A 26,813-nucleotide genomic window follows, 5' to 3' on the forward strand; every position below is an offset into this window, starting at 1 on the left:
GCGAGATTTTAACAATGGAAGTGGACTTGAACCAAAAAACTCATTTAACATAGTCCTTTGAAGAGTCAGCCCAAGATAATTTTGTCCGGTCGCGAATTTCCAGAGCAGCCTTGTAACCGTGACATATGTCATGGAAATGTGCCAATGTGTAAAGCATTCTTGTCAAGCATGTTAAGCCAAGACGGTACTACAAACTTTACAAGAACTTAACCACAGTTTAAGAAGCGAAAACATTTTTTAAATGTTCTAGTTTTAACATATGAATGAATACTGGCATCAATCTCACATTTTTTTTACATTCAGAGAATATATTTGGTATAATGTCAAGATAAAATGATAAGAAAAGACAAGTACTCTGCGAACAGCAATAACACAAAAATAAAGGAAAAGCTTACATTTGATATCCTATCCACAGTTTTCGCATAATAAAAAGATCCTCTCCTGTCTACTGAGCACAAATCTCTTTTGTTACTTTTGTAAGAAAATATTTTCTGACCCGAGGAATGACAGTCATGACATGTATCCGTGCAACGTTCATATACTTGGCATTCACCATAATGGGTGGGGGCGGAGCCAAGATGGCAACCTATATAAACGTCTTGCTAGACTACTCTGACCACCCGCCACAGAATGAGCCTGTCTCAGCGAGCTTCGGGTCAGGACGGAGCAGTGCGAGAATACTCTGGGGACTGGATAGTGGAGTGTGGGCCGCAGGGCACAAAATGTCGGATGCCGCGGGGTAGAGTGCAATCTACGTAAGCTATCCAGAGAGCTTTCTGTGGCTGACCCAGGGAAAGGAGGTGGGTTGGAGCGGTGTGGTTTGGCTGACTGGGACCCGCCACAGGAAAAGGAGAGAGGAGGACCACACCTGGGGCCCTGTAGAGTGCGCAGCTGGAGCCACGAGCAGAGGCACCATATCAACTGGCCCAGAAGAATCGAGAGACCATGGCATAAGCTAGCAACAGTGCCCAGGTTGTGCAGAGAGCGGGCCCCTGTCAGTACTAATGCTAAGAAGGAAGTACACCTGTGAAAAGAGCCACAGTGTCCAACGGGCACTGAGTTCAGCACAAGTTGGGGGTGAGTGACCTGGCGGCTTTAAATGCCAGCAGTCAAGGGTCTGCATAGACGCTAGTAGAGTGGGTGTCCGATACGAGCCAACATCGCAACCCGTGACACTCTCACTGCTCCAAGACCTAGGCTAAATGGATGCCCAATGGCGGAAGGTGCCCCACAACATAGCATATTATAGGCCACTTACAGGGGCACAGAAGAGGTCTAGACGGACAGAGATTGGAGCCACTATAGCCAACATGGAGGTCCTTGAATGTAGTCTGACATTTCATGAGAGGTGTCCAGTTTGTGATCAAGACAGGGTCCTTCACTCTATCCCATCAGGTAATGGGGTTGGATCGTCAGTGCAACATAAGCGTAAATAATGGGTAGAGTTCTACCATGGTGCTAAAACAATGTATATATGCAGGCATATAATGTATATATGCAGGCCTGCGCCTCCCTTAGCATCTTTTAGGTAGAAGAAGCCTGGCCTTGAAGACGGTGGCTCAGTATTCCGTCAGGACTGCACTCTGAAAGACATGCTCATCCACCCCGCAGGTGCCACAGAGGTTAACCCCCCGCCCCTGTCTGCCATGACCATGGTGGAGGGAGGCGAGGAAGAGGCCCCGCTAAAGAGGTGCTTTATGGAGACCCTCTTTGCCTCCCTGCGTGAGGACATTCAGTCAGTCAAACATGAGCTATCCCAGGATCCCAAGGATGTGAAGCGCAACCTGGCAGAGGTGGGAGATAGTCTCCACGCTAGAGGATAATGAGACCGTGAAAGGAGAAGAGATTGAATATCTGAGACAGGAGTACCGGTGTCTACAGCAGCAGTAGGTACACGTACAAGCCCAAACAGATGACCTTGAGAACCGCTCCCGCAGAAATAATATTCGGATCCTGGGGACTCCACAAGGGGCTGAGGGTTTGGACATATTAGGATACGTTGAGGCTCTTTCATCACATCCTGGACTTTTCCGATGAGCCCCGCATATAGCTGGATAGAGTCCACAGAGTAAGCCACGTAGGTGAAAGAGGGATCCCAACCACCCAACATCCTTCCGTGTTCACAACTTTAAGCTCAAAGAAAGCATCTTGCGTACGGCAAGGGACGTTCACACTATCCAATCCCAAGGCCATAAGTTTGTGCTGTACCAAGACCTTTCCACTCCAGAAGTGTAGAAAGATTTGTCTCATTAAAGAATTCCTCCGCAGCAAAGGACTCTCCTGTAGGTGGGGCCACCAGTTCCACCTAACAATGTGCTGAGAAGAAAACTTGCACCACTTATAAACGATAACGGAGGTACGCACTGACTGAGCCTTCCACAGGAGGCAGGGGGAAGCTAGCCATGCAGATCCCCCACAACGGGAGAGAGACAAAAGCACCGAAGGCAGCAAACTGGAAACGACGCACAGGCTACCGGCCAGATCGGGAGACTATGCGCTAGAGAGGCAAGCAGTCATGAACAGCATTGCAGGAGATCAAAAGAGGCTGATCGCAAACTTAGTGTGGGGTGGACCTCGCAGGCACTGAAGGTGGGCAAGAGCACAGAAGGGTCTTCTCCCTGTAAAGAATGAGGGCGGCGGAAGAGGCAGAGTGTGTATGACCCATCGAAAGTGGTGATGCATCCCGCCCTTTGTCTTGGACTCCTTCATAGGACCACCTTGGAGACTAATAGTATGAGCTGGACTACATTGTGTTTCATTGTCTGCGTTATGTTATTTTTCGTTTATTGGTTGGGGTCTTACTAGGGGTTTATAAGTATTCCTCCATACATAGAGTTCTTTGGGCTGGGTCTGTAACACAGGGGCACTGACCCAGTACATAATTTGCACAGATTCTTTTAAAAAAAGGAATACGTGCCAGGGCATTCATCAGGAGGCAAAAGCAGCTTGCACCCCCCATTGACCCGGCCAGCGCTGCTAATGACGTTACCAACACAACTTCTAACCATCACACTCCAACAAGTGTGATAATTCAGACTATTCAAAGCCCCAAAGCTATAGGGATGGCTTGGGTGGCAGGTACTGGTACATTTTTATGTTTATTTCATGAAGAGAAAAACGTTGGTATGCTCATCACTAAATTAAATTAAAAGCGCCACCATGTGGCAGACTGTAATAAGTGCCGGTGCTGACAGCGGAAACCACAGGCTCAAATTAATCACTGCACTGACTGCTTCCACAGCCTCTGGTCACAGTCCTCCACTACACCTAGAAGAGAATGGTACTACATATGTATTCGCCCAGCTCCACCCATTTGACCTAAATTTATCAACGTCAATGTTCGAGTCCTCAACAATCCAGCTAAGGAAAAGGCGGTGCTGTCCTTCCTGAAACACAATAGGGGGGACATATGCCTTCTTCAGGAGACCCACCTACTGTCCCGCGATTGCACAGGCTTAGATCCTGCCATTACCCACCACCAATACCTTTCCTCTAACTCAACCAAGACGGGGTGGCCCTTCTGTTTGCATGCTCCTTTAAGGGAACGGTTGGGAACAAAGTCGCTGAGGTACGAGGGAAGTTGCTGGTGCTTCGTATTCAGGTAGAGGGACTTCTCCTTACGATCTTCTCAGGATATGCTACTAATGAGAATCAGGAGCAATTCCTGTAGAGAGCGGTGCAGAATACTATAGATGCACCAGATCAGGGAGTACCAGTCGATGGGAGCAGGGGGGCTTGGAGGTGAGAAATCTCAACATGGTAATGAGCAGCAACCCCAACAATTCAGGGAAAAGGTTTGGCAAGGCGAGGACCTCGCTAGGTGATGGGGAGGAATGGCTGAGGGAGGCGGGAAATGGAGACCTGTGGTGGTTAGCTCACCTGCATATTAGAGATAATACCTACTATTCCCTTGTCCACAAAACATACACCTGTATCCATTATTTTTTGGGTTCGCGGAGCATACAATTACAAAGCACATCACATACGAGCTTAGGGTCCTGTTAGACCACACTCCCCAGAGTCATTTTGTGAGGGTAGACCTACTGCAACAATCAGCTGGCTCATGGAGGCTCGGAGACTGTTTATTGCACCAACTGGAGACCGTACACAAGATTACTTGCCATATCTCAGACTTTCTATTTATCAAGGATCCAAGCGATACTCCTTTGTCCACCCTAAGGGAGATGCTTAAGGCAATAGTGAGAGTAAAATGTATTGCCCTCTCTATGGCCAACAACAAAATTAATTCAGTTGCTAGAAAGCAACTGGAGGCTCAGATGCAGAAAGCAGCAAGCAGACAGGGGCTACAAGAATCTGGCAGCAGTTCAAGTCTGTGAGGGCTCAACTGGGTGGCTTAGACATGGACAGAGCAGAAAATGCCCGGATACGACTAAAACCCACTTTCTACATGGGTCGAGACAACTATGGAAGGGTACTGGGGCATAAGCTTCGGGTTAAACACCAGGCGAAGTGGGCAGAGATGCTTGCTGTCCCTGATAGTGTCAAGGTTTCCAACTATGGCCAGATAGGGAAGACCTTTCAGGATTTATCAACCCCTATAAGAGGCGCAAGACCTACAGGAGGCAGGCATACAACCTTATCTGTGGATGGATCACACTTCCTGCCTGACCCCACAACAGGCTAATACCCTAGAGCACCCCATCCGCCCGAGGCTGCATAGGTCTCCTGGCCCCGATGGCTTCAACGTCCTGTTTTATAAGACCTTCTGTACTATGCTTACCCCAAGCCTCGCCAGGTTTTTTATTCCATCACAGGCACAGGCACCCTTCCCCGATCTATGTTGGAGACTTCAATCTCATTTATACGAAAGCCTGGGAAGGGACCGAAGGTGTGGGGCTCATACCGACTCATTTAGCTTCTAAATGTGGATGCAAAGCTCTTCACTGGCATCTTTGCAACTTGGCTCAAACACTTGATGTCCGGTTTGGTAGACACTGACCAGTCTGGGTTCATCCCTCATAGGCAGTGAGGAGACAATACTAAAAGAATCCTCCACAGCATAGACTAAGTCAAGAGGTCGCAGAGAGAGGTGATACTCCTGGCCATCGATGCAGAAAAAATGCTTGATAGGGTGCATTTGCCATACAATGCAATTCTGAGCGACTTTGGTTTCGGAAGCATGTTATGTAGTTGGATCCCAAGCAGTTATACTGACCCTATAACGGTGTAAAGGTACAAAGGCTCGCTCTCTACTTCCCTCCAGATCTGCAGGGGAACACAGCAGGGATGCCTACTTTTTTCCTGCCATTTAAGCTATATATGGAGCCTGTGGTGTAAAGGGTATGCAAGGATCCCAGGATTAACAGGGTGGGGCTCGAGGCCTACGCAAGGACGATTCCCCTACACTCCCTACTCAAAGAACACTGGTACGGTGACTTGCTTTCGACTCAACCTCCAGAAGTCCCAGGCACTTAACCTCTCCATTGCGCCGCACATTCAGGAGAGGCTGGCTACCTACCACACCCTGGTGCGGGCCAATTTCTGTATTCTTTACCTGGGCGCGCAGATTGCTCTGACAATCACAGACACAGTCCGTGATTGTCAGTCCGATCAAGGCAGACTTCGCCCAGTGGAGGCACTATCGCCTCTCTTGGCTTGGAAGGATAGCTCTCCTCAGAGCCCTTTTCATTTTACAGGCTCTACCGCCAACACGCTCCTCCACGGCATGCGGGCATACTTCAGACCTTCCCGCCTGGAATGTAACCGTTTTCAGAAGGGATAAGCGCTTGCACCGCAATCTTGCATATCAAGCTCCAGTGACAGGGGGCCTGGCCTGGGTGTCCCCAACCTGACTTAGCATTACCAAGCAGTGCAGCTCCATTTATTACAGTAATGGAATCACTCCTAAACCGAGAAACAATGGTGCTTTATGGGCCAAATAATCTGTGGAAAGAGCTCTGGCTCCACAGGAAAGGACTAAGATTCGTTTTTATGTTACCATTGTGCTTTTTGCTATACTGTTCCACAGAGGACATTCGTTGGCGAGAGGCCCAATTGTATTGGTGGTTTAGTTAGTCTTTTCTGCTGTAAATCAATAAAATACCATAATGTCAGCATGCCAATAATTTACTTGTTAACAGTCTGTAACCTTGAATAGGCAAAACTAGGTCAGGTAGAAGCAGATAAAACATACCATCTTTTTTTTCTCTTTCTTCTGTGATTCGCTTCTGTGCAAGTTTCTCATACTCATCCTTGTCCCACTTTCTCCTGAAGTCCATGTTCTTGGTCTGAAAATGAAAAAAAAATGCTTCTGTATCATTTATTGACATTTCTGGGAACAAATAACGTCAGAAAAAGAAAATACAAAATAAGCATTTCATCAACAGCTCCTGATTATCATAGTAAATTTTAAAGCGATTCAAAAAGAGGCAAAGATAATGGGTATAACGTTTAAAATTAATTGGAGTAAGAACTGTGGGTGCGGATTCACAAAAAACATTTATATGTATGGAAAGTAGTACTTTAGGGGTACTCTTTAATGCCTTTCGAAATCAACCCGAAACGTCGAACTCACGATTAGTAAAAGTGCAAAAAAGGCCAATACCTTTTCATTTATACTAACTTTACACGAATATTCCAATGTCAGCCCCATTTTAGATGTTTGTAACCAGTTAACTAAGGCATGTACGCAGATGTAAAAGGAATACAGGACTACTATGTCACATGCTCCAAACAGAGTTTGTAAATAGGTCCTTTTGTGTCAAAACTTAAGAGATAGATGCGCATTCTGTTTTCTTTTAAAAGGAAAAGTTATTTAAGAATTTTAGAGATACTACATCTCAAAATATTACAACAGCTTAAAATTACACCTCAGCTTAGGATTTGAAAAGGGCAAGGCGTATGTAATTCGAGGGGAAAACCTAACTTTGGGAGAAGAGAAACTACTTTTGAAAGGGCTTGCAGCGGGCTTGAGACACGCTAGAACAGCGACCCCTTCGCTGCACCGAATCAGGAAAACAAACATTTGGACGCCATTCACGGCGAGGAACTGAGGCCACGCCCACTCTCAGGCCACGCCCACCCGCCACAGTACAAAAGCGCGATTAACAGCGCCGAGTAACTAGAACTGCTAAATCTCCTGAGGCGGAAGCCGGGAGACGACCTAATTTTTAAAATTGAAACTTTCTGTGTCACTCTGCTAATAACTTGTATTTCAATCAGCACACTCACCCGGCTGGCACCCCTGCAGCGGGCTTGAGACACGCTAGAACAGCGACCCCTTCGCTGCACCGAATCAGGAAAACAAACATTTGGACACCTTTCACGGCGAGGAACTGAGGCCACGCCCACTCTCAGGCCACGCCCACCCGCCCCCTTTCCACCCATAAAGATGTGCAATCACCGGACGCGCAGTCAGCGCCGAAGGCGCGCCAAAGGCAAGCCCGTCTGGGCCCGTCCGGGCCCAGATGGCCTCAGGCCTAGTCACTCTGCCCGCGGCAGCCCCTAACAACCTGATCTACTCTCGGGCTGACTTGCTCGCCCTGAAACCCAACAAACATCCCTCCTGCTCGTGCATCTTGACTGGAGACACACAATTCTCCGGCTGTGACCGATGCAACCCCAGCAATCAAACCATGGCATCAAAGGGTCTGCACCTAGGCCTACTTAATTGCAGGTCGCTTGTGAAACACGCACAAGAAGTGAACCTCCTAATCACTAATAACGCCCTAGACATTCTGTTCTTAACAGAAACCTGGCTTACCTCTAGTAGTGGCCCAGACATCGTCCTAGCACTCCCCCCCGGGTACGTTATGTGCTCACAGAACAGACCAGAGGGTAGGGGAGGTGGACTCGCAATACTCCTCAAAGACACCTTCACCTGCAGAACGTCGGATGGCAACATCAAGGGTTATGAAAGCTGCCATTATACCATCATAATCTCCCCTGTCACCTCGTTATCAGGAACACTAATATACCGTCCACCAGGCAACTTAGGTGACTTTCCGACCAAAATTACTGACCAGACCTCCACCAAGTGCACGTCCACTACGAATTACCTATTATTAGGAGACCTGAATGTACATTTCCTGGATCCAGACGACAAACCGGCCAATGAACTACTCCAGGATCTCACCTCAATGGGCCTTGACCTTAAAAACCCACAGGCCACCCACGAAAAAGGGCAACTGCTTGACCCCATTCTTTCCAACATCCCCAACCTGAGATCCCTAGACCATATCCCCCTTCCCTGGACGGACCACTTCTTGGTCCCCCTAGAATGGGACATTACTACTGTGCTCCCTCCACCCCCAAAAATCAGAACGTACTCCAGACGATGGCAGAAACTGGAACCAGACATCTGGGCAGCCAAACTCCGAGAAAACGTTCCCCTTCCCCCTAATAACACCTTAGTAGGGGAAATAAAATTCAGTTCCTGGATTACCCAATCGCTCGACGCCATCCTGCCCAAAATCCACTCCCTCAGACACATCAAGAGGGTCAATCCCTCACCCTGGTATACCCCGGAACTCAATCTGCTACGTAAGGCCTGCAAAAAAACGAACGTATCTGGAGGAAGGAAAAAACCGAGGAACGGAAAGAAGCATTCCGCACCGCGGTTAAAACCTACAAAAAAGAGCTCCGTTGCATCAAAACTAGTTTCTACGAGGACAGAATTAAAAACGCGGCCTGCTCGGCCCATGAAACCTACTCAGTTCTAAAAGAACTACTCCACCCCCCTGACCCCCCACTCAAACCCCTCGATCCCAAAGCAGCTGAAACTAAATGTAAAAAATTAGCCACCTTCTTCGACGAGAAGATTCAAAACATTCTTCTAACCATACCCCCTCCCGAACAGGACCGCACAGCGCCGGATCCTACCATCACCACCATCAATCTTCCTCCACCGCCAGCCCCCCAACCCTCCCTGGACACTTTTGGCCCCGTTACAACGGAAGAAGTAGGAGCCACGCTGGCCGCAATCAAAAGCGGTTCCCCTCTTGATCCTGCCCCACTCCGTTTCTTAAAAAAAGTGTCAAGTACCATCACCCCCCCCCCTCACGGCCCTGATCAACTCCTCTCTCTCAGAGGGTATTGTCCCCCCCAGCTGGAAAGCGGCGGCAGTCAAGGGTCTACTGAAAAAACCCTCTTTAGACCCACAGGATTTCGCCAACTACAGGCCCATATCCCTTCTCCCTGGAAACAGCAAGATCGCGGAGAAGCTGGTAAATAAGCAATTATCGCTTTACCTAGAAAGCAACAACCTCTTAGCGGCCTCCCAGACAGGATTTCGCCCAGGTCAGGGCACGGACATCGCCCTCCTGACAGCAGTGGAGAAGGCCAGAAGCATTCTGGACATGGGAGGATCAGTGGCAGTGATCCTCCTAGATCTCAGTGCGGCCTTCGACACTGTAGACCATCCCACCTTAATCCACCGACTGGGAGGGATCGGATTAAAGGGTATGGCCTTGAAATGGCTAGAATCCTTCTTGACTGGACGCTCCTTCCAGGTGCGGGAAAACGACAGCTGCTCACCCACCATCCCCCTCCGGTGTGGAGTGCCACAGGGCTCATCTTTGAGCCCTACACTCTTCAACGTGTACATGGCCCCACTGGAGAAGAGGGTCAGTTCGTACGGCGTGTCAGTCATCAACTACGCCGACGACACTCAGCTGATCGTTACCCTCTCTCATCCTCATCACGCCCCATCCGACCTCCACAGCTGTCTTTCCGAAGTCCATCAATGGATGAACCTCTCCTCATTAAAATTGAACGGGTCCAAGACTGAGATCCTCCTAATGGGCCACGATGGGCCCTCTCTACCATCTCACCTTTGGCCCAAGTGCCTAGGGGACCCCCCCGCACCCAAGGAGGAGGTTAAGAGCCTTGGTGTGTGGATCGAGAAGGACATGAGTTTTAAAACCCAGGCAAAAAGAACTGCAGGGACATGCTTCGGGCTACTTAGAGCCTGCAGGAAGATCTTTCCCCTACTCCCAGATACCGCAAGGAGGCTCCTTATTCAGGGTCTAATCCTGGCAAGATTGGACTATTGTAACGCTTTATACTTGGGTGCCCCTGAAGCCACCTTGAACTCACTGCAAAAAGTCCAAAACGCCGCAGCCCGCCTACTCACGGGCACACCTGGAAGATCCTCCGCCAGGCCGGCTCTCAACTCTCTCCACTGGCTCCCAGTCAGAGAAAGGGTCGTTTTCAAAGCCCTCTGCCTGGCCCATAAAACCCTCAACAACAACGGCCCCCCTCTTCTGAAAGAACTTTTAATCCCATACAAAGCAGAGAGAAATCTCCGGTCCAATACAGAAAATCTCATTTCAGTCCCTAGAGTGAGAAAAGCCAAGACCGGTGGCCGTCGCTTTTCGGTTCACACGGCTAGACGATGGAACCACCTACCCCGGAAACTCAGGACAGAACCGAACTATCTCCAGTTCAGGAAAACCCTAAAGACCCTACTTTTCCCGCAAATATAGTCTCACTAACTGGCTCAAAACCCCTGGAGAAGCAGATCAGCGCTGGGATGCTCTTCGGAGTTACTACGCGCTTTACAAAAACCATTAAATAAAATAAATAAATAAATAGAACTTCACAAAAAATATGACAGCACTATCCTTAGACGGGTAGTGTTGTGTGGATTTTGTTCTAACTGCAGATAGATCACCTTTTACATATTAAAGATGCAATCGAAATGTCAACACTAAAAGCCGGCAAGAATTAAGAAAGTTATTTATCCAGCCTATGTCCCACTGACAACTTCTGAGCAGTTTGCCTACACTCTCTGTTTATGTGTCCAATACAAAAGTTACTTTGTCGGCTTTAACACGGTCACAATAGTTCATGAGTTGAAGTTCTCAAATAGTGACAAGTTACAGATAAAATGCCATATCAATTTACAGTGAAACTTGCACAAAAACCCAATGGTAGACAAATAACCGGCTGCAAAGCAAACCACCAGTCATGTTATGGTTATTAGTAAAAACCACTGCTGCCATTAGTGTACCCCGTAGTGCTCTTGGGGTTTGCCTGGCTGTAGCAGACCATGCTTTTCTGAGAGGTTGGAGGAGTGCATTGGTGGACTGAATCCTATATGAGAACATTAAAGGTAGTGCACGAGTTTCTCAAAGGTGCCTAGACCTGACACTGCAAACCAGAGACTGCAAAATGTGATGGCATGTAAAGAAGGTAAGAGAATGATAGACTTGCGCTTGGTATGCTTGGTGGCCCTGATCATTGTGCAGTGACTGATATAGAGCGATTGGTTTAGTGCGTGGACAAAGAATACTTATGTGGAAAGAGTTGGCTTGGTGTATGAGGTTTGATGGGTGTTCCATATTGGTCAGTGAGAACGGGATGCGATGCCAGGAGATGATGTATTGGAAAGCAAAGGTGTGAAATGCCCTTTATGCATGCTCTTGTGGTATCAAAGGACTGCCCACCTTGATTGCCAACACACTGTATTTCATACGAGAAGAGAGAAAAGCCAAGTACTTATTGTTTGCTTGAACACCAGGTCTCCCAGATTTCTGGTATGGGTAGGAAGGGTGTTCCTAAATGTAGCAATCTGTACCGAGAAGGCGGCAGCCAGCCATTTAAAAATGTTGTTAGTTTAGCAAGTCAATTAGTGATGCGGATTTTGACCTAATTTCTCTTTAAGACAGCTCTCAGCTTTTATCAAAGAAATAGAGGGTGTACTCTGATGATTGGGAAACATCCTGAACGACGACTCCGGAGAGGCACGCAAGCGGAACAACGACTTGCCCGAACAACGACTAAGCCTTAACCACACATGTGCGTGGTTAAGGCTGATTCGGTCTAGTGCTCGGGCAGGGCGGAGTTCGGAGGAGAGTCGCAGAGGAACAGGGTAAGAGGGGTTAATTTTCTGGGGGTGGGAGGGTTAGTTTTTTGGGGTTGGGGTTTAGTTTATAGGGGGTATGGATGATCGGGTTTGTTTAGAAGGTGTGGGAGGGATTCGTTTGAAGGGAGTCGAGTTTGTTTTTAGGGGCGTTGGTGATCGGAATTAATTTTGAGGAGGGGAATTTGTTTAAAAGGGGTTTAGTTAGTTTTTAAGAGGTGAGGGTGATCGTGATTAGTTTTAAGGGGGAGGAATTCGTTATAAGGGGGTTGACTTTGTTTTTAGGGGTAGGCGTTAGGGATTAGTTTTTAGGGGGAATGGATGAATATTTGTTAGTAGGGTGTGGGGCGAATTCGTTTTTATGGGGCAGGGGCGTTTCGGGGGATCGTAGTAGTAATAGTAAAAAAAAATTAACATGCATTCCTTTAACATGAAAAATCGCGGTAAAAAAAATCATGGTTTAGACGAGGTTGTGATTGCGACCTCGTTGTTTGGGAAATCGTGGTTGTGGAACTCGTGTTCCAACATACAACCGTGATACCTTATGCTCAACTTAGAAAGTCTAGAAGGAGATGGGTCTTGATACTAAGCGTCAGTGAAGCACCTGCAGTAGTGCCATGGTCAGAAGTGGATGATAAGTTTGGCTACAGTGTTCTGTACTGGTTTAAGCCTGCATATAAAGAAGGCAGGTGCCCTGGGGTATGAGCTGTTGGTGTAGCTGGGAGAGTCCAAAGCCGACGATTGCTTGGACCCACTGACAGAATCTTATAAAAAGGAGGTTTCTGTTGTGTGTTGTGGCTTAAAAAAAAAAACTATCTCGAGGAGTAATCAGAGCGCAGTATTCGGTTAGTAAAAGATCCTTTTGACCATCAAGCACATTAAGGTAGGAAGGCAGCTGGTAACTACCACATGTGAGGATTCAATTTTACGTTGCATTGAGTTGGATGTGCTTCGTGTTCATTCAGTATTCGCCTGTCGGAAGGCACTATTGCATGTTATTCCAAGTCAGCTGTGTTTTCTAATCTGAAGAGGATTTGAGTATCTGTAACTGTAGCAAGAGTGTCTGAAGATCTTCATGATGCCACGGCCATGTCTGGAGTAAGCAATTAAGAATAAAGATGCACTCGTGAAGCCTTGAAGGAAGCCTCTTACAATGCTGAATAGTGAAGATGTGAGAGATTGATGGTCGCTGTGGTATAGAGGAGAAACAAATGCATCTAGTCTGGCTGACCCTTGAATCAGTGGATCCTTAAGCATGTGCAGTAAAGTGGGATAAAACCAAACAAAAGATTGACTATTAGGAATGGTACAACTCCATTTCTGTCAACTGGTGTTTTGAGATCATCAGAGAAGGATATCAACAATGATTCAGTATCGCATCCGCTTGAATTCAATGAACTAGAATTGTTGCTAGAAGGCTGCTCTCAGAATGTTTGCACATGAAACACTCGTTGGCAATGAATCTGTAGTGGGCTGAGCGAGGCTGGTCATGGTATCTTTAGAAGTGGTTTGATATAAGTCATCTTGAGGGCCAAGGTGAAGTAGCTGGACATTGGGGAGTTGGTTTTGCTGGTTTTAGCTTGCACTGTTGAAGGCTAAAAGGAGGATGTTTTTGAAAAACCTGGTAGGTAGAGGTCTACTAGGGAGGCTGTTTACTGCACAACCTTACGAGATCTCGGCTTTCTTAAGCTGTGAGAAGGGGTAAGATGCATGGTCTTCCAAAAAGGGTTCTCGTGATGCTTTTATGAAGTGGTTGATAGAGCAATCTTGTGATTTAAAAATGAAAGATTTCAAGAGGTTCACATAATAGCTGCATGCAAGTGTCCATGGAGGTGGCCTTTGGATAGTTTGGCATTGATCTTGTAGAGATCCCTTCATGGGCCAGCAGGTTCTGTGAAGCTGATCAAAGTTGAGGGACTACTTCATTTTTCTGACAGCTCTCTTATAGAACCAGTGTTGTGTAGCTCATCCTCTAGTCATGTTCATTTTTCCAGGATCTACCCTGTGCTCTACTTCCTGGGTTGATGAGCCATTGTGGGCTCCATAGTTGCTCTTCTCTCCTTGGCAGGTTGGTATGTGTTGATATTGAAGGTAGCCATGGGGAAAACAGATACTCTGAAAAAAAGAGACTTTGGTCCTCAAGAAGAAGCATTTTCCCAGTTTTCACAAAATCTGTGGTGTAAGGATTTGCAGAGGGATTAAGCTTTTAGGGGGGCTAAAACAATAGTCTCAATCAACTTATTGTTTCTGGCAAATGAAAGAGTCTTATAAGAATTGAAGATGGGATCTAAAGTGTGCCCTGGAGAAAGGACTGGTCAATGAACAATGTGTTCCAGATTCCAGGCGTATCCTTTGGGGACAAAAGATTTTAACTGGGGTATGTGTTATTTATCAAACCAGGTGCAAGTATGTATGGCGAGGCTGTGGTCGTCCAACAAGAGGACACTGATGAATCTATAGAAACTTTGTCAATTGTTGCGTCGGTCAGTGGAGGTCTACATATGAGAAGAAGGAGCAGACAGTGTTATTATGGACATTAATTAGTAGTGATACACAGACTGGTTTTAAAAAATATAGCAAACATGCTTGGAATAGCATTTTTTTAGGAGATGGCCACCCAATACTTTTGAGGGAGTTGTTTGGTATAGGAATCTTGCATCCAGATTGGATAGCTTCGTGAATGAAGCTTATGCCACATTGAGTCAGTGAAGATATTAGGTATATCATACTGGTTTCCACTGATGGAATGAGAAAGCACAAGAAAGCCTAAGAGTAGACAAGATGATGGATAGTTCTACTGTGGGGGTTCCCATAGTGGGAAAATATGGGTTGAAATAAGGAGGGGGGAATAAATGAGTAATAATACTCCTATGCTTAACCACATGGCTGCTGGGCGTTTTCCCCCCAGTGCTGGAAAATGCCATTTTAGTGGCACTATGACGAGCTCAGCTCGTCATCAGCACACGACACCCGTGGGTGATGACGAGCTGAGCTCGTCATCAGCATCGAAAGGGTTAAAATACTGAAAGCCGGGATTTGGCTGGGACGGACAGGCAGGCAAGATGGCAGGTATCAAGATTTACAAATGGGAAGAACAGAGATGCAATTGGTCACAGTGGGGTGCAAATCGGGGAGAAAAAGGGAACAGAGTTAACAGTGTAGACAACAGGGTGGAGTGGGAAGGAAATGAGCCTAGTATGCTGGGGAGATGAACAATAAAATATGAGAAGGCATGGTTGGAAACTCTTTTGCGTGCTAAGTGAGGGGTGGAAAAGAAGTGGACCTACTGAGGATTGCTTTGTAATCTATCTATGAAGTGAAAAATGGAGCTGCAAAGGTGCCACACATGGAGGCGCAGTGCTATTTGGGTTGAACCGAAGTGGCAAGGGACCAAACCCTGGGACATTCAGCTAAAGTGTAGAGTTTAGTTTTTGAACTGCCCACATGAGATGAAGGGGCAATAAAGGGAATGTCCCTGCATAGTACAGGAGCATTGTCCCCTCTGTGCCCAACTGTGTGTATCTGGTATCCCGATTTTTCTAGCCACAGCATCATGATAATCTAAGTATGAACAGAGGCCTTGCCTTGTCCCTGCCAATGTGAGGTCCTGGAGCGGTCCTGTGAACTGGAGAAGAGAACATCAGGTGTTTCTAGGAGCACTACAAATGAAGCAGTGCTAGCAACATAACGTGTTGAAATGGTTAGTGCTACCAGACGTTTTTAACTGTATCACTACAAGTGTGGCCTGCATGCCCCTTTTGTGTAATGTTCTACTGTTATGTGAATGACCTGAACCTTGCACTAACATCCTATGTGTATGTCAAGAGTGGGTCTATGTGTAGTGTGAATGTAAAACATGTGCACTAGTAGGACTTTGTGCGTTTGCGAGTCTGAGTACTGAAGCCAATGGGATCCATTTTGGATGTCCATGGCTTGGTATGGCACAAGATGGAGGATGCGGACGGCTTTTACAGACAGACAAAGATATGGGAAGTACATTGCCTGCATTCCTAAGGCTGGAGGATTAAGATCTAACACTCAATTAAGGATGATGGAGAATGAGCTACCTTTAGAAATTCCATGAGGCATTTTATTAGCAAAGGTCTTCTGATTTGTTCTTTCAAAGCGCTGTCATTTGGTTGATGGTAGAGGTGATGGATGAAACTGCAGTTTCTGTTGGGCAAGTTGAGGAACTTTCAAAGTCAGACCTTCGATTTTTGTCTTTTCTCGATTGCTGCTTCAGAAAGACTGATAATAGCCAGGTGCAGAAGCTTCACACTTTATTAAGCCCATGTTGTGAGAGCTCAGGTTTTGAGACAGCCCCAGTGCTACCTGCTGTGAGAAGCATTACTTTACACAAAGGTTGTGTCTAGAGAGCTGACAGAGAAGGAAACCTGAAAGAGAACTACTCAACCATTTCTGCAGACTTAAAACGTGCATCCACATCTACTGTGCAGAAAAGATGTTTAAAATTGGGACCCAAAACACCCCACTTTGTTCCTGTATGTGTAAATATTGTATTTCTACAGCACTAACCTACCCAAAAAGCAGCAGAGGTAGCTAGGTTGTAAATGGTTACTCAATTATGATGAAGTGCTCTTTAAAGAGGCAGGTCTTCTACTATTTCCTAAATTACAGTGGTCCTGTGGATAAGGGAATGCCCATCCAGATCCCAGCTGCATAGACAGGAAAGATCAGCTGCCTTCTTTCTTCATTTTTCTTATTAGTATGATGGGTTCCTAGCTGACGGTGTGCCAGGAGCCACCAGGGACTGTGAGCTTGTCTGCAAGAGAAGGGGTGCTAGTTGTGATTACCCTGTAAATTATGCAGTTAGTTTTTGAGATGGTGTCGGCCGGCAAGGGGAGCCAATGGAGTTCCATCAGGATGTTGGTGAAATGATCATATTTCCTTAGGCCCCGTATGAGATCTGCTGCAGGGTTTAGGATGCTCTTAAGGAGTACCAGAGTACAGCTTGGTATGCCATTGACAGGGTGTTGGGAGAGCATGAACAGCATTTCTCAAGTCACTTTCTGGAAGAAATGGTTTCAGTGTCTTAAGAACAGAGAGCCACTGCTGGACCATCTTTGTTTCTGGCAAGGTGGTCCTTGACAGTGTTGGTGTCCAAGATGGATCCAAGATACCAGGCTTTTGGTGAATGTGGGAGTTCGAACCAGTCATGGTTCATGTCACAGAGTCAAGTTTGTACTGTTTCTGGGTTTATCGTTCTTGGCAAATGAAAACAACTATGTCTTTCTTGGGTTCCTATTTCAAGACCTTCATGAACAAGAAAGGGAGTGCCATGCAGAGTACTAGAAAGGTTGCAGTGTAAACAGGGCTGTTATTTGACAAGGATCCAAGATGTGAGTGGACATCATGTGAACGGACCGCCTGCTGAGAGAGAAGAGTTTTTCTGGCCCTGCAGAAAGAGACTGTACAAGAGGAGAACCTCAATGTTTTCCTGGATGGAGGGACACCTGAAGAAAGCGGTCTGCCTAAAATACAACAAACACAAACTATCAGATCCACAGTAGGGCAAATAGGAGGTACTTAGGTAATAAAGGTCCTCAGTCAGGAAGTGAAAGCTGCTTGCAAGGTGGGCCAGACTATTTTTCTTATAAAATGATGAAGGCCCTCCTCCATCAAGGTAGCATGTTTATCATTGGGCTGGTCCTCACCCATCAGATAAGTGCGGTGGACTCCACCTGGAGCTCTTTGTGATGTGGTTTTTACAGTGATGTAAGCAGTTACCTTCTTCTCACCAAAAAAAACCAACAACGCTTCTATTTGGTTTCTGCCGTTAGGCACTTCAGCTCACAGCAAGTCTGTGGTTCCCCAAACAGAGGTGCTCAAACACTGATCAAGCCAGGAGGCATAATTACATGCTAACATAGGCCAGTTGACCAATTTATGAAACCTAAAAAGAAAAGTGCTGAAAAACACCCTCCATTTTTTTGTGTTCTGCCCAACTACCTGACTGACTCTTGAGACAGAATAGATCTAGAGAATCTTAGGGAACCACCAACTGGCTAGAGAGTAGGGAACCCCTCCTGATGAATGCTAGGACCCATAAAGGGGCAATTTCCATGGACTCCAAAATGTTAACGACTAAAACACCAAGGATCTGCATTATACAAGACCCTTATGCATGCTGCTTTTTAGGTCTCGCCTGTCGATGCGCATGCGCATCGAGCTTGCGAGACTATGGGGGCTTAACCACTCTTTAACTGACTTGCAAGGAATCGTGGTGATTCCTTGCAGTGCCCGTGACTTTTAAGCTCAATGCGCATGCGCATTGAGCTTAAAAGCGCGTGCACATCAGTTCCCTCAGCCGCACTCCAGGCCCCCGCTCCGCCCCCTCCACTGCCCGCCGTGTCGCATTTCTCCTCCCCCCTCCCCTTATCTACCTTCCCTCCGTCTGTTCCCTCTCCCCGCTCCGCCCCCTCCCCTGCCCGCCGTGTCGCATTTCTCCTCCCCCCTCCCCTTCTCTCTCTTCCCTCCGTTGAATCTGTGTATATACTGTACTTCATAATAGAGAACGTGAACATACATCGAGGTCCGCCTAAACGTGGGTTCCACACAGACTTTGTGCTGGCTTCTGTTTCCTCTCGGCTTATGGGGATGCTTTCATTGAGCAAGGAGAGGGTGGTGGTGACATCTGCAGAGTTCTTACTTATCATCTGTGACACTTTCTCTATCCACGTTTGCTTCGCCTGAATCGCCCCTTCCTTCAGTGGAAGAGTAGTTTGCACTGTCTACGTCGGCTTCAGGGATTTCCCGCTGAGTAAAGTCACTGTGTGTGCCCGCCTCCCTCCTCACAGCCACAGTAGAGCCATTTCACTTTACGGCTAGAACGAATCACACTCCGTGACGAAAACCTCACACGATCCTGGAGACAAGACGGGAAGTGACATGCAGCTCTTCTGGCCTCGGGTGGCACCATCCAGATGACACCATGGAAAGGAGTAAAAAGTCCTGGATTAAATATACAATAAAATCAGCATATTACTGATCCAGCTCACTGACGCTTCCAGGCGCTACAGCCCCTATCTATGTAATCGCTAAAAATAATGATTCATACACTACAGATCAGAAGATGTACATAGACGTTGTTGGGGGTGACAGCAACTCCACAGAGGAAGGAAGTCTATCGGGCAACTTGCTTATTTCTAAAAGCTGTCAGTTCAACGATGTTGTGTACACGTGGAAGTAACACGCACATTAAAATGTGAATGACATTTCAGGCAATGATTCTTACACTAACCCCTTTCAAAATACAACTCGACTGTGCCCCCTGTCTGCTGCTGTGTGTATAGCAGTTGGGGAATGCCACGTCTTGAAATGAATCTCGCCGCCTTGTTTTTTTTCTTCTTTTTTTATAGAAACCGCATGTGCGTTTAAGTAACATAAAATAACAGCACTCAATATGGGTATACATACTATATTTTTCCTTATCAGTTTGTTGGAAGGGAACTTATTTCGAACAACTAAAATGCAACCTAAACCGTTTGCAAGAGTGTGAGGGGAAGAGTTTGCAAGTGAGGGGTAGCCCATACATTAGAACAGAGTACATTTCCCCCCAGAACTGTTTCACCTGAAAACGTTTCTTTGTATGCTGTGGTTGGTGCAAGAGTTTGTTCTAATGTATGTAAAACGTGCACGAGGCACGCATTACAGCGCTTTGACACAACGTGTACATTGTATGTTTGGACTTTTTAATTGTAAATGAACACTAAAACAATGCTGTTGTCTTTCAGAGTGTGCTTGTTCATGTTGAGTTCACATCGTGTCCCAAAATGCAAATGCACCCTGTGACGTACGCCACTACATTTGAGAGAAACGTGGGACTAAGAGTTCCCCCACCCCCTCCTCCCCCCAACACACACACTAATTACCTTTTACATAAAATCGACGGAAATTAATTGTTATTATTTGCCAAGAGGCAAGAAGTTCCCTCCGTCTTGTTATTTTTTGTGTGTGCAATTTACAGCAGTATATTAAATAACGCACGTCCATTCGGACCGGCGAATTTTCACCCAGTAAGCTGCTCGCGATAGTCCGAACGCTCACAGGAGGCACGCGGATCCAGAGAAAGTGAATGTACAATTTGTCCCACAACAATATTTTGGCCTGCTCTAAATAACAGGCACTTTCCGCTTCTCGTGATGTAGTTTCCAGCTACACTATATGCTTTCCTGAGATCCAAATCTTAGATTATATTTTCTCACGGATGGAGAGCCTGTGTTGAAAAAAATATGCTACCGCGCCATTATAACCAGCGAATCCTCCAAGATTAAAAGTTTTAAAAGCCAACGGGCCATGATTTTGCATCGACCACGTGGAGGTGATAAACGTTTTCTTGCAGACAAACCAAAAAAAAAAAAAGAATCATGCCTGTTATATATTATACACGACTTCAAGGTCACATAACAAATCGGTTACCATAAAGTCTACAAACACGCTAGGACTGTTCACGTTGCCTGCAAGACACGGCTTCACATACTCGACGTAGTAGATAGATACATTAACATGTATGAAGGTTGTCTAAGCGCGTGAGTGTGCTTGCAGGAAAATAAACATGAATGTAAACATGTATGTACACATATATAAATATATACACAGACACATGAATGCAACCCTAAATTGCATCAATGGGTATGCACGTTAAAAGTCGTGTGAAAAACAGATGTGTAAAGCAATGCATTTCGAAAATTAACTTTTTTATTCTATGTATTTTGCGACTCGTCCCATTTTAAATATTGGATTTTCAAGAAAACTACAGTTTTTCAAATGATAACTGCGTTCAAGAAGAATGAAACCATGCATATCAGTTTTTGAACAGCTGTGTGGCACATACTTTAAAGTTTTTTTTCGGTCCCGGTTTCTTTCTAGCTTGTGAAAACAGAAAGCTCTCTGCAGAACAAGACACACGATCAACCCCCACAATGTTTGTTGCATTACAATTCGGCCTGGAATAAGACGTGAGTGGTCGGGCCATTACGCGGTTTGCCCGGGCTTTTGATTACAAGTGTGAAAGCACAGATGAACAACGTTTCAGCAGCTGGAAGTGTGTACACTGTGTGTGTGGCGAAGTGGCCTTTCATTTCAGAGCCAATTGGCGCTCCAAGGTCTGAGGGAGCTCTCTGGTTTGCCAGCTGATGCCCTCTTCCCGCCACACTCAACCTCACACACACTCACACCCCCTCACACTCACACACCCTCACTCCCCTCAAAAAATAACACCCCTCACAACAAGCTCACACTCACTACACCGGACAGCCGCACCCACTCACACCCCTCACACTCTCTCACCATCAACACCCCTCAGCCTCACACAGCCTTACCCTCATCCCCTCACCCTCACACACCCTAACTCTCACCCTCAACAACTCACACACACTCACACTCCCTCGCATACCCTCACCCTCACACACACACACACACACCCTCACCCTCACACCCTATCACCCTCACACCCCCTCACTCACACTCACTCACACTCACAATCACTCACACTCAGCCTCACACACCCTCACGCTCACACACCGTCACACACCCTCTGCCTAACAACACCTCTCTCACCCTCAATCACCCTCACACACACTCACACACCATCACACACCCGAAACCTCACACCCCATCACTCACCCTCACACACACACCCCCTCATCCTCAAACACCTTACCCTCACACACACGCTCCCCTAAAACCCATCACAACACTCTCACACTCACTACACCTCACACACTCTCAGACGCTAACAACCTCACTCATCCTCACACACACTCACACCCCCTCACCCTCACACCCCATCATACTCACACACGCTCACTCCCCTCACCCTCACAACAACACCCTCACACCCCCTCACTCACACTCACAATGACTCACACTCACCCTCACACACCCTCACCCTCACACACCGTCACACACCCTCTGCGTAACAACACCTCTCACACCCTCACTCACCCTCACACACACTCACACTCACCGTCACACACCCGAAGCCTCACACCCCCTCACTCACCCTCACACTCACACACACACACACACACCCTCACCCTCAAACACATGACATTCACACACACACCCTCCCCTGACACCCGTCACAACACTCACTACACCTCGCACTCACCATCAAACACCCTCCCACACACTCACCCACGCTCAGCCTTGCAACTTGTCACAATAAACACGCCTCACACTCACACACCCTTACCATCATCCCCTCAGCCTCATTCACATTCAATCAACATCACAACACCTAACTCTCAGACTCACCCACTCACACACAATCACACTCCCTAACTCACCCTCACACACCCTCAGCCTCACACCGTCACACACTCTCACTAAACATCAAAAACACTCACTCACCCTCACACACCCTCACCAACACACACCGTCACATACACTCAGCCTCACAAACACTCACTCAACTTCACCATCACACACACTCGCACCCCCTCACACTCACACTCCCTCACACTCACAACACTCATGCTCACACCCCTCACACTCACATTCCTCACTCTCACACCCCTCACCCTCACACCACTCAAGCCACAGATGGGTGGGCGATGGGAGGACGCTCAGCTTGCAGGGCTGTGCTTCTATCCCCTGCTGCACTCTCCTGCTCTCTACAAATGTGGCAAAACAACATAAGCTGCCATCAAAGTCACGTCAATACAAATCATGTGGCATTCCAAATGCTATAGGTGTCACAATAAAAAAAAATAAAACTATTGGCATTGTAAATGACTAATCTATCAATGTAGCTATTTGGGAAAACTACACACAAAAAAAAAAAATGACAATACCAATAGCTCCCACTTTTCTAATGCGAGACCTATTGCATTTCCAATGCTTGTTTGTTTTTGTTTTTAAAATGGGACCTGGAAACACCAATAAAAAATTGAAGTGCCTCTCTAGAACCATTTTTTGGTTTCATTGACGGCCCCAGCTTACCTCACTAACAAGAAGGTAACCAGTTCAATCATATAAAAATAGAACCTCACAAAGAGCTGCAGGTGGACTCCACCTCACCCAGCCTACGGGGTTTGGGGTTTGGCAGGGCCAATAATGAAGCATACCACTTTGGCGGAAGAGAGCCTTCATCCTTTTTTAACAAAATCTCATGGCCAACTTAGGAGGAAGTATTCATAGGTACATCATACAGACCCTACTAAGGATGTGGTACTTTATATTGTTTGTTGTTATGAGGGAGGGTGCACCTTGATCAGTTTACCCTGTGTTCTTCTCACTCCTCCCTGTGGGTTGGCTGCGCAACAGCCAATGCCAGGAGCGACCCGCGCTGCAGATGGTGCCCTGCTCTCTCATATGCTTATGGGCAGAACCACTAAAAACTTGTGTGAACAAAAATGCATGGTTGGGCTGCAGCTGCTTTTGTGACTGCATCAGCTTAGTCGTGGCTGTCACTTCTCAGGATTGTATCTGCCCAGTGGGGGCCCATACCCACTTCAGCATCAGCCAACATCCTGAGTAAGGCAGCAACCATTCCACCAGCCGGACCCACACCAACAAAGAAGCAGCAGGGTCACTAATCGACACTGGACAAAAGTTTGGGTAGCTATGTGCGGCCATCTTGGCGGCTTTCAAAGACTACTGTCAACTACAGCAGGCCCGATCATATGGAGAGAAGGCGAAGCTGCTTGATCTGCAGTAGTCAAGCTTGGGAGACTCGGAGACTAACTTCCTACCCACTACTCTGCAAGGATAAGAACATACAAAACACAAAGTGATTGAACATTTGAATTGTGGGGCACGACAATCTGTACCAGAGCCAGGTCATGCGTCTTCCCAGGTTCATGCTTCTTCCATAATTGCTGAGGGTACAAGTGCAAAGGACGCCCAAGTGGGGGGAAACGCGAAGGGTTGGGAGGAGGAAATCAGCAGACCAGAAGAGACTCGTGATCATGATCACTGTCCCATATACCTGATTAATTTTTAGTATTTTGTACTGTGTGAGAATAAAAAGGACTTTCTTTTTCTAATAGAGAAGCACTGAACTGGACGCTGAAGTTATTGTGTCTGTTGGTTGATTGTTGACTTAAACAGGTTTCTCAGGACTAAGCTCAAGCCCCAAGAACCAGTGACTGCTTGCCTTTCCTACCCTAAAAGTGGAGTACGGAAAGATTTGTACCTGGCCGATTTTGCAAAGCCATAGCAGGATGGGCACTAATAGCACGCTACTTCCTCCACCATAGTTAAGGCGAGTAGCCCATGGTCTGCCCGCGGGCTACCAAAAGGTGTCAGGCGCCAGAAACTCGAACACTAAGCAGGAGAAATCCGACATTAATGATTACATAAGCTATAAAAATTTAAAAGGATATAGTTGTATGCGGAGGGTAACGTCTTTTAAAACAAAGCACAATTAGTTAAGAGAGGGAGAAAGAGGGAGAAGAGAGAGAGAGAGAGAGAGAGAGAGAGAGAGAGAGAGAAAGAGAGAGAGAGAAAGAGAGAGAGAGAGAGGGAAAGAGAGAGAAAGAGAGAGAAAGAGAGGGAAAGAGAGGGAAAGAGAGAGAAAGAGAGAGAAAGAGAGAGAAGAGAGAGAGAAAGAGAGAGAAAGAGAGGGAAAGAGAGGGAAAGAGAGGGAAAGAGAGGGAAAGAGAGGGAAAGAGAGGGAAAGAGAGGGAAAGAGAGGGAAAGAGAGGGAAAGAGATTCAATGCACAATTAGTTAAGAGAGGGAGAAAGAGAGAGAGAGAGAAAAATAGAGAGAAAGAGAGAGAGAGAGAGAGAGAGAGAAAGAGAGAGAGAGAGAGAGAGAGAGAGAGAGAGAGAAAGAGAGAGAGAGAGAGAGTGAGAGAGAGAGAGAAAGAGAGAGAGAGAGAGAGAGAGAGAGAGAGAGAAAGAGAGGGAAAGAGAGAGAGAGAGAGAAAGAGAGGGAAAGAGAGAGAAAGAGAGAGAGAGAGAAAGAGAAAGAGGGAAAGAGAGAAAGAGAGAGAAAGAGAGAGAAGGAGAAAGAGAGAGAAGGAGAAAGAGAGAGAAAGAGAGAGAAAGAGAGAGAAGGAGAGAGGAGAGAGAAAGAGAGAGAAAGAGAGAGAAAGAGAGAGAAAGAGGGAAAGAGAGGGAAAGAGAGAGAGAGAGGGGGAAAGAGAGGGAAAGAGGGAAAGAGAGGGAAAGAGAGGGAAAGAGAGAGAGAGAGAGAGAGAGAAAGAGAGAGAAAGAGAGAGAAAGAGAGAGAGAGAGAGAGAAAGAGGGAAAGAGAGAAAGAGAGAGAAAGAGAGAGAAAGAGAAAGAGAGAGAGAGAGAAAGAGGGAAAGAGAGAAAGAGAGAGAAGGAGAGAGAAGGAGAAAGAGAGAGAAGGAGAAAGAGAGAGAAAGAGAGAGAAAGAGAGAGAAGGAGAGAGAAGGAGAGAGAAAGAGAGAGAAAGAGAGAGAAAGAGAGAGAAAGAGGGAAAGAGAGGGAAAGAGAGGGAAAGATTCACCGCACAATTAGTTGAGAGGGAGAAAGAGAGAGAGAGAGAGAGAGAAAAAGAGAGAAAAAGAGAGAGAAAGAGAGAGAAAGAGAGAGAAAGAGAGAGACACACACACACACACACACACACACACTGTGTGCATGTCTCACTTCTGTAGGAGCATGTTTTCTACCCATACGTTTCCTGGTACAGTCCAGTAATAACTGAATCAAGCACATGCCAGCCATTAAATGCTAAGGGTGTGATCTAAAAGACCAAAACAAACAGTCTTCTCGACTGACAGTAAGCGCCTTTCAATCATAGCTTTTATGACCCAGAAAAATATACACTGATGGGTCACATTTTAATACTACCTGTCAAATTAGACTGCAGGTGTTACTGTAAATCGATTCAAGAAGTCCAACCTTCGAAGTAGATGTAAGCAGTGTGTCGCTGTGGTTTATAAGCGTGGGCTATACTATCTTTTGAATATTTTCACCATCTGTTCATGAGTTGGCAAACTGCCCCATCACAGCTACTGGTCAGATTTAATGCCAAGATGCTCAGACCTGTGATGTCCAGAATTGTAACAAACCTCGTTGGCAAGCCCTTGATCTGTAGCACATGTGTGGCCGCAGGATAGCAGCAGTACTCTAGTCACTTCTATAAGTTGAGTTATCCAACATGTGACACAATAAGATTTATTGTTCAATCAAAATTATTTTCTAGCACATGCATCAGACAGAAGTAGGTTTAGAAGTCGTTCAGTAGAGACTACTTATTTTCCTTCAAATGACAGCCCATAAAAATACCGTTCACACTCTTGCCAGTCTTAGCCCCACCCAATGACGGATGTTGCACATCTGGAAGTTTGTGTGGATTCACTACAGAAAAAAACACTCCATGGGTAACACCATAGACACTGCTTTTGAGGGTCTGCGATCTACAGCGTAGACATTGCTATAATTAGGACTCTGCAACCCTCCCAAACAATAGCACTTAAACGGGCAATGGGGAGTCTTTGATGGCTGTTGCAGGTACAATTATGCTTGATTGAAACAGAGTGAACATTAATATTTTAAGAGATTGAGTACTGTTGGTGAACCCCGTTGGCTTTGCCAACGCTTACTTTTAGGATTAAAAATACCTATCTTGATGTCATAAAGAAACTTTATTAGGTTTGTCCATCAAGGTGGTATGATTAAAAGCAGAGTGACAATAGCATGCAAGGAATTGCTATTCACCATGAATGATATCTGGTCAACATGTTTCAGCCCTTATGGGCTTTCGTCAGGACCTATGATGCACTACTGCAACACTTACCACGTGCTGTGATTAATAATTTATAGACATTGTTCAATTCTATGTCTGAATTGGTTCCAACGTGAAAACCCAGATGACGAAGTTCCACTATTGAGTGGGCTGATGGGTATATCTACTTGTTCTTTATTCTGAACCCTACCTCTTACCTTCCTTTCTCCTGTGTCTATTTCCTCAATAACCTCATGGTATTGTCTTTTCTGTGGGATACTACACAGGTTCCAATCAGTAACTTAGTAGATTTAGACCCTTGG

General features: G+C 46.4%; 1 protein-coding gene across 1 annotated transcript in view; it reads right to left on the minus strand.

Annotated features, from left to right (window-relative positions):
- Nucleotides 1-26,813, minus strand: part of ZMAT2 (zinc finger matrin-type 2) — a 92,575-nt gene that overhangs the window by 21,527 nt on the left and 44,235 nt on the right. Inside the window, exon 2 of the mRNA XM_086931376.1 lies at nucleotides 6,155-6,248. Coding sequence (XP_086787502.1) covers nucleotides 6,155-6,248 — 94 coding nt within the window. The remainder of the gene's footprint in view (nucleotides 1-6,154; nucleotides 6,249-26,813) is intronic.

Source organism: Lissotriton vulgaris, chromosome 7 (genome assembly GCF_964263255.1).
Source record: "Lissotriton vulgaris chromosome 7, aLisVul1.2, whole genome shotgun sequence".
In the NCBI taxonomy this organism is placed as follows: domain Eukaryota; kingdom Metazoa; phylum Chordata; class Amphibia; order Caudata; family Salamandridae; genus Lissotriton; species Lissotriton vulgaris.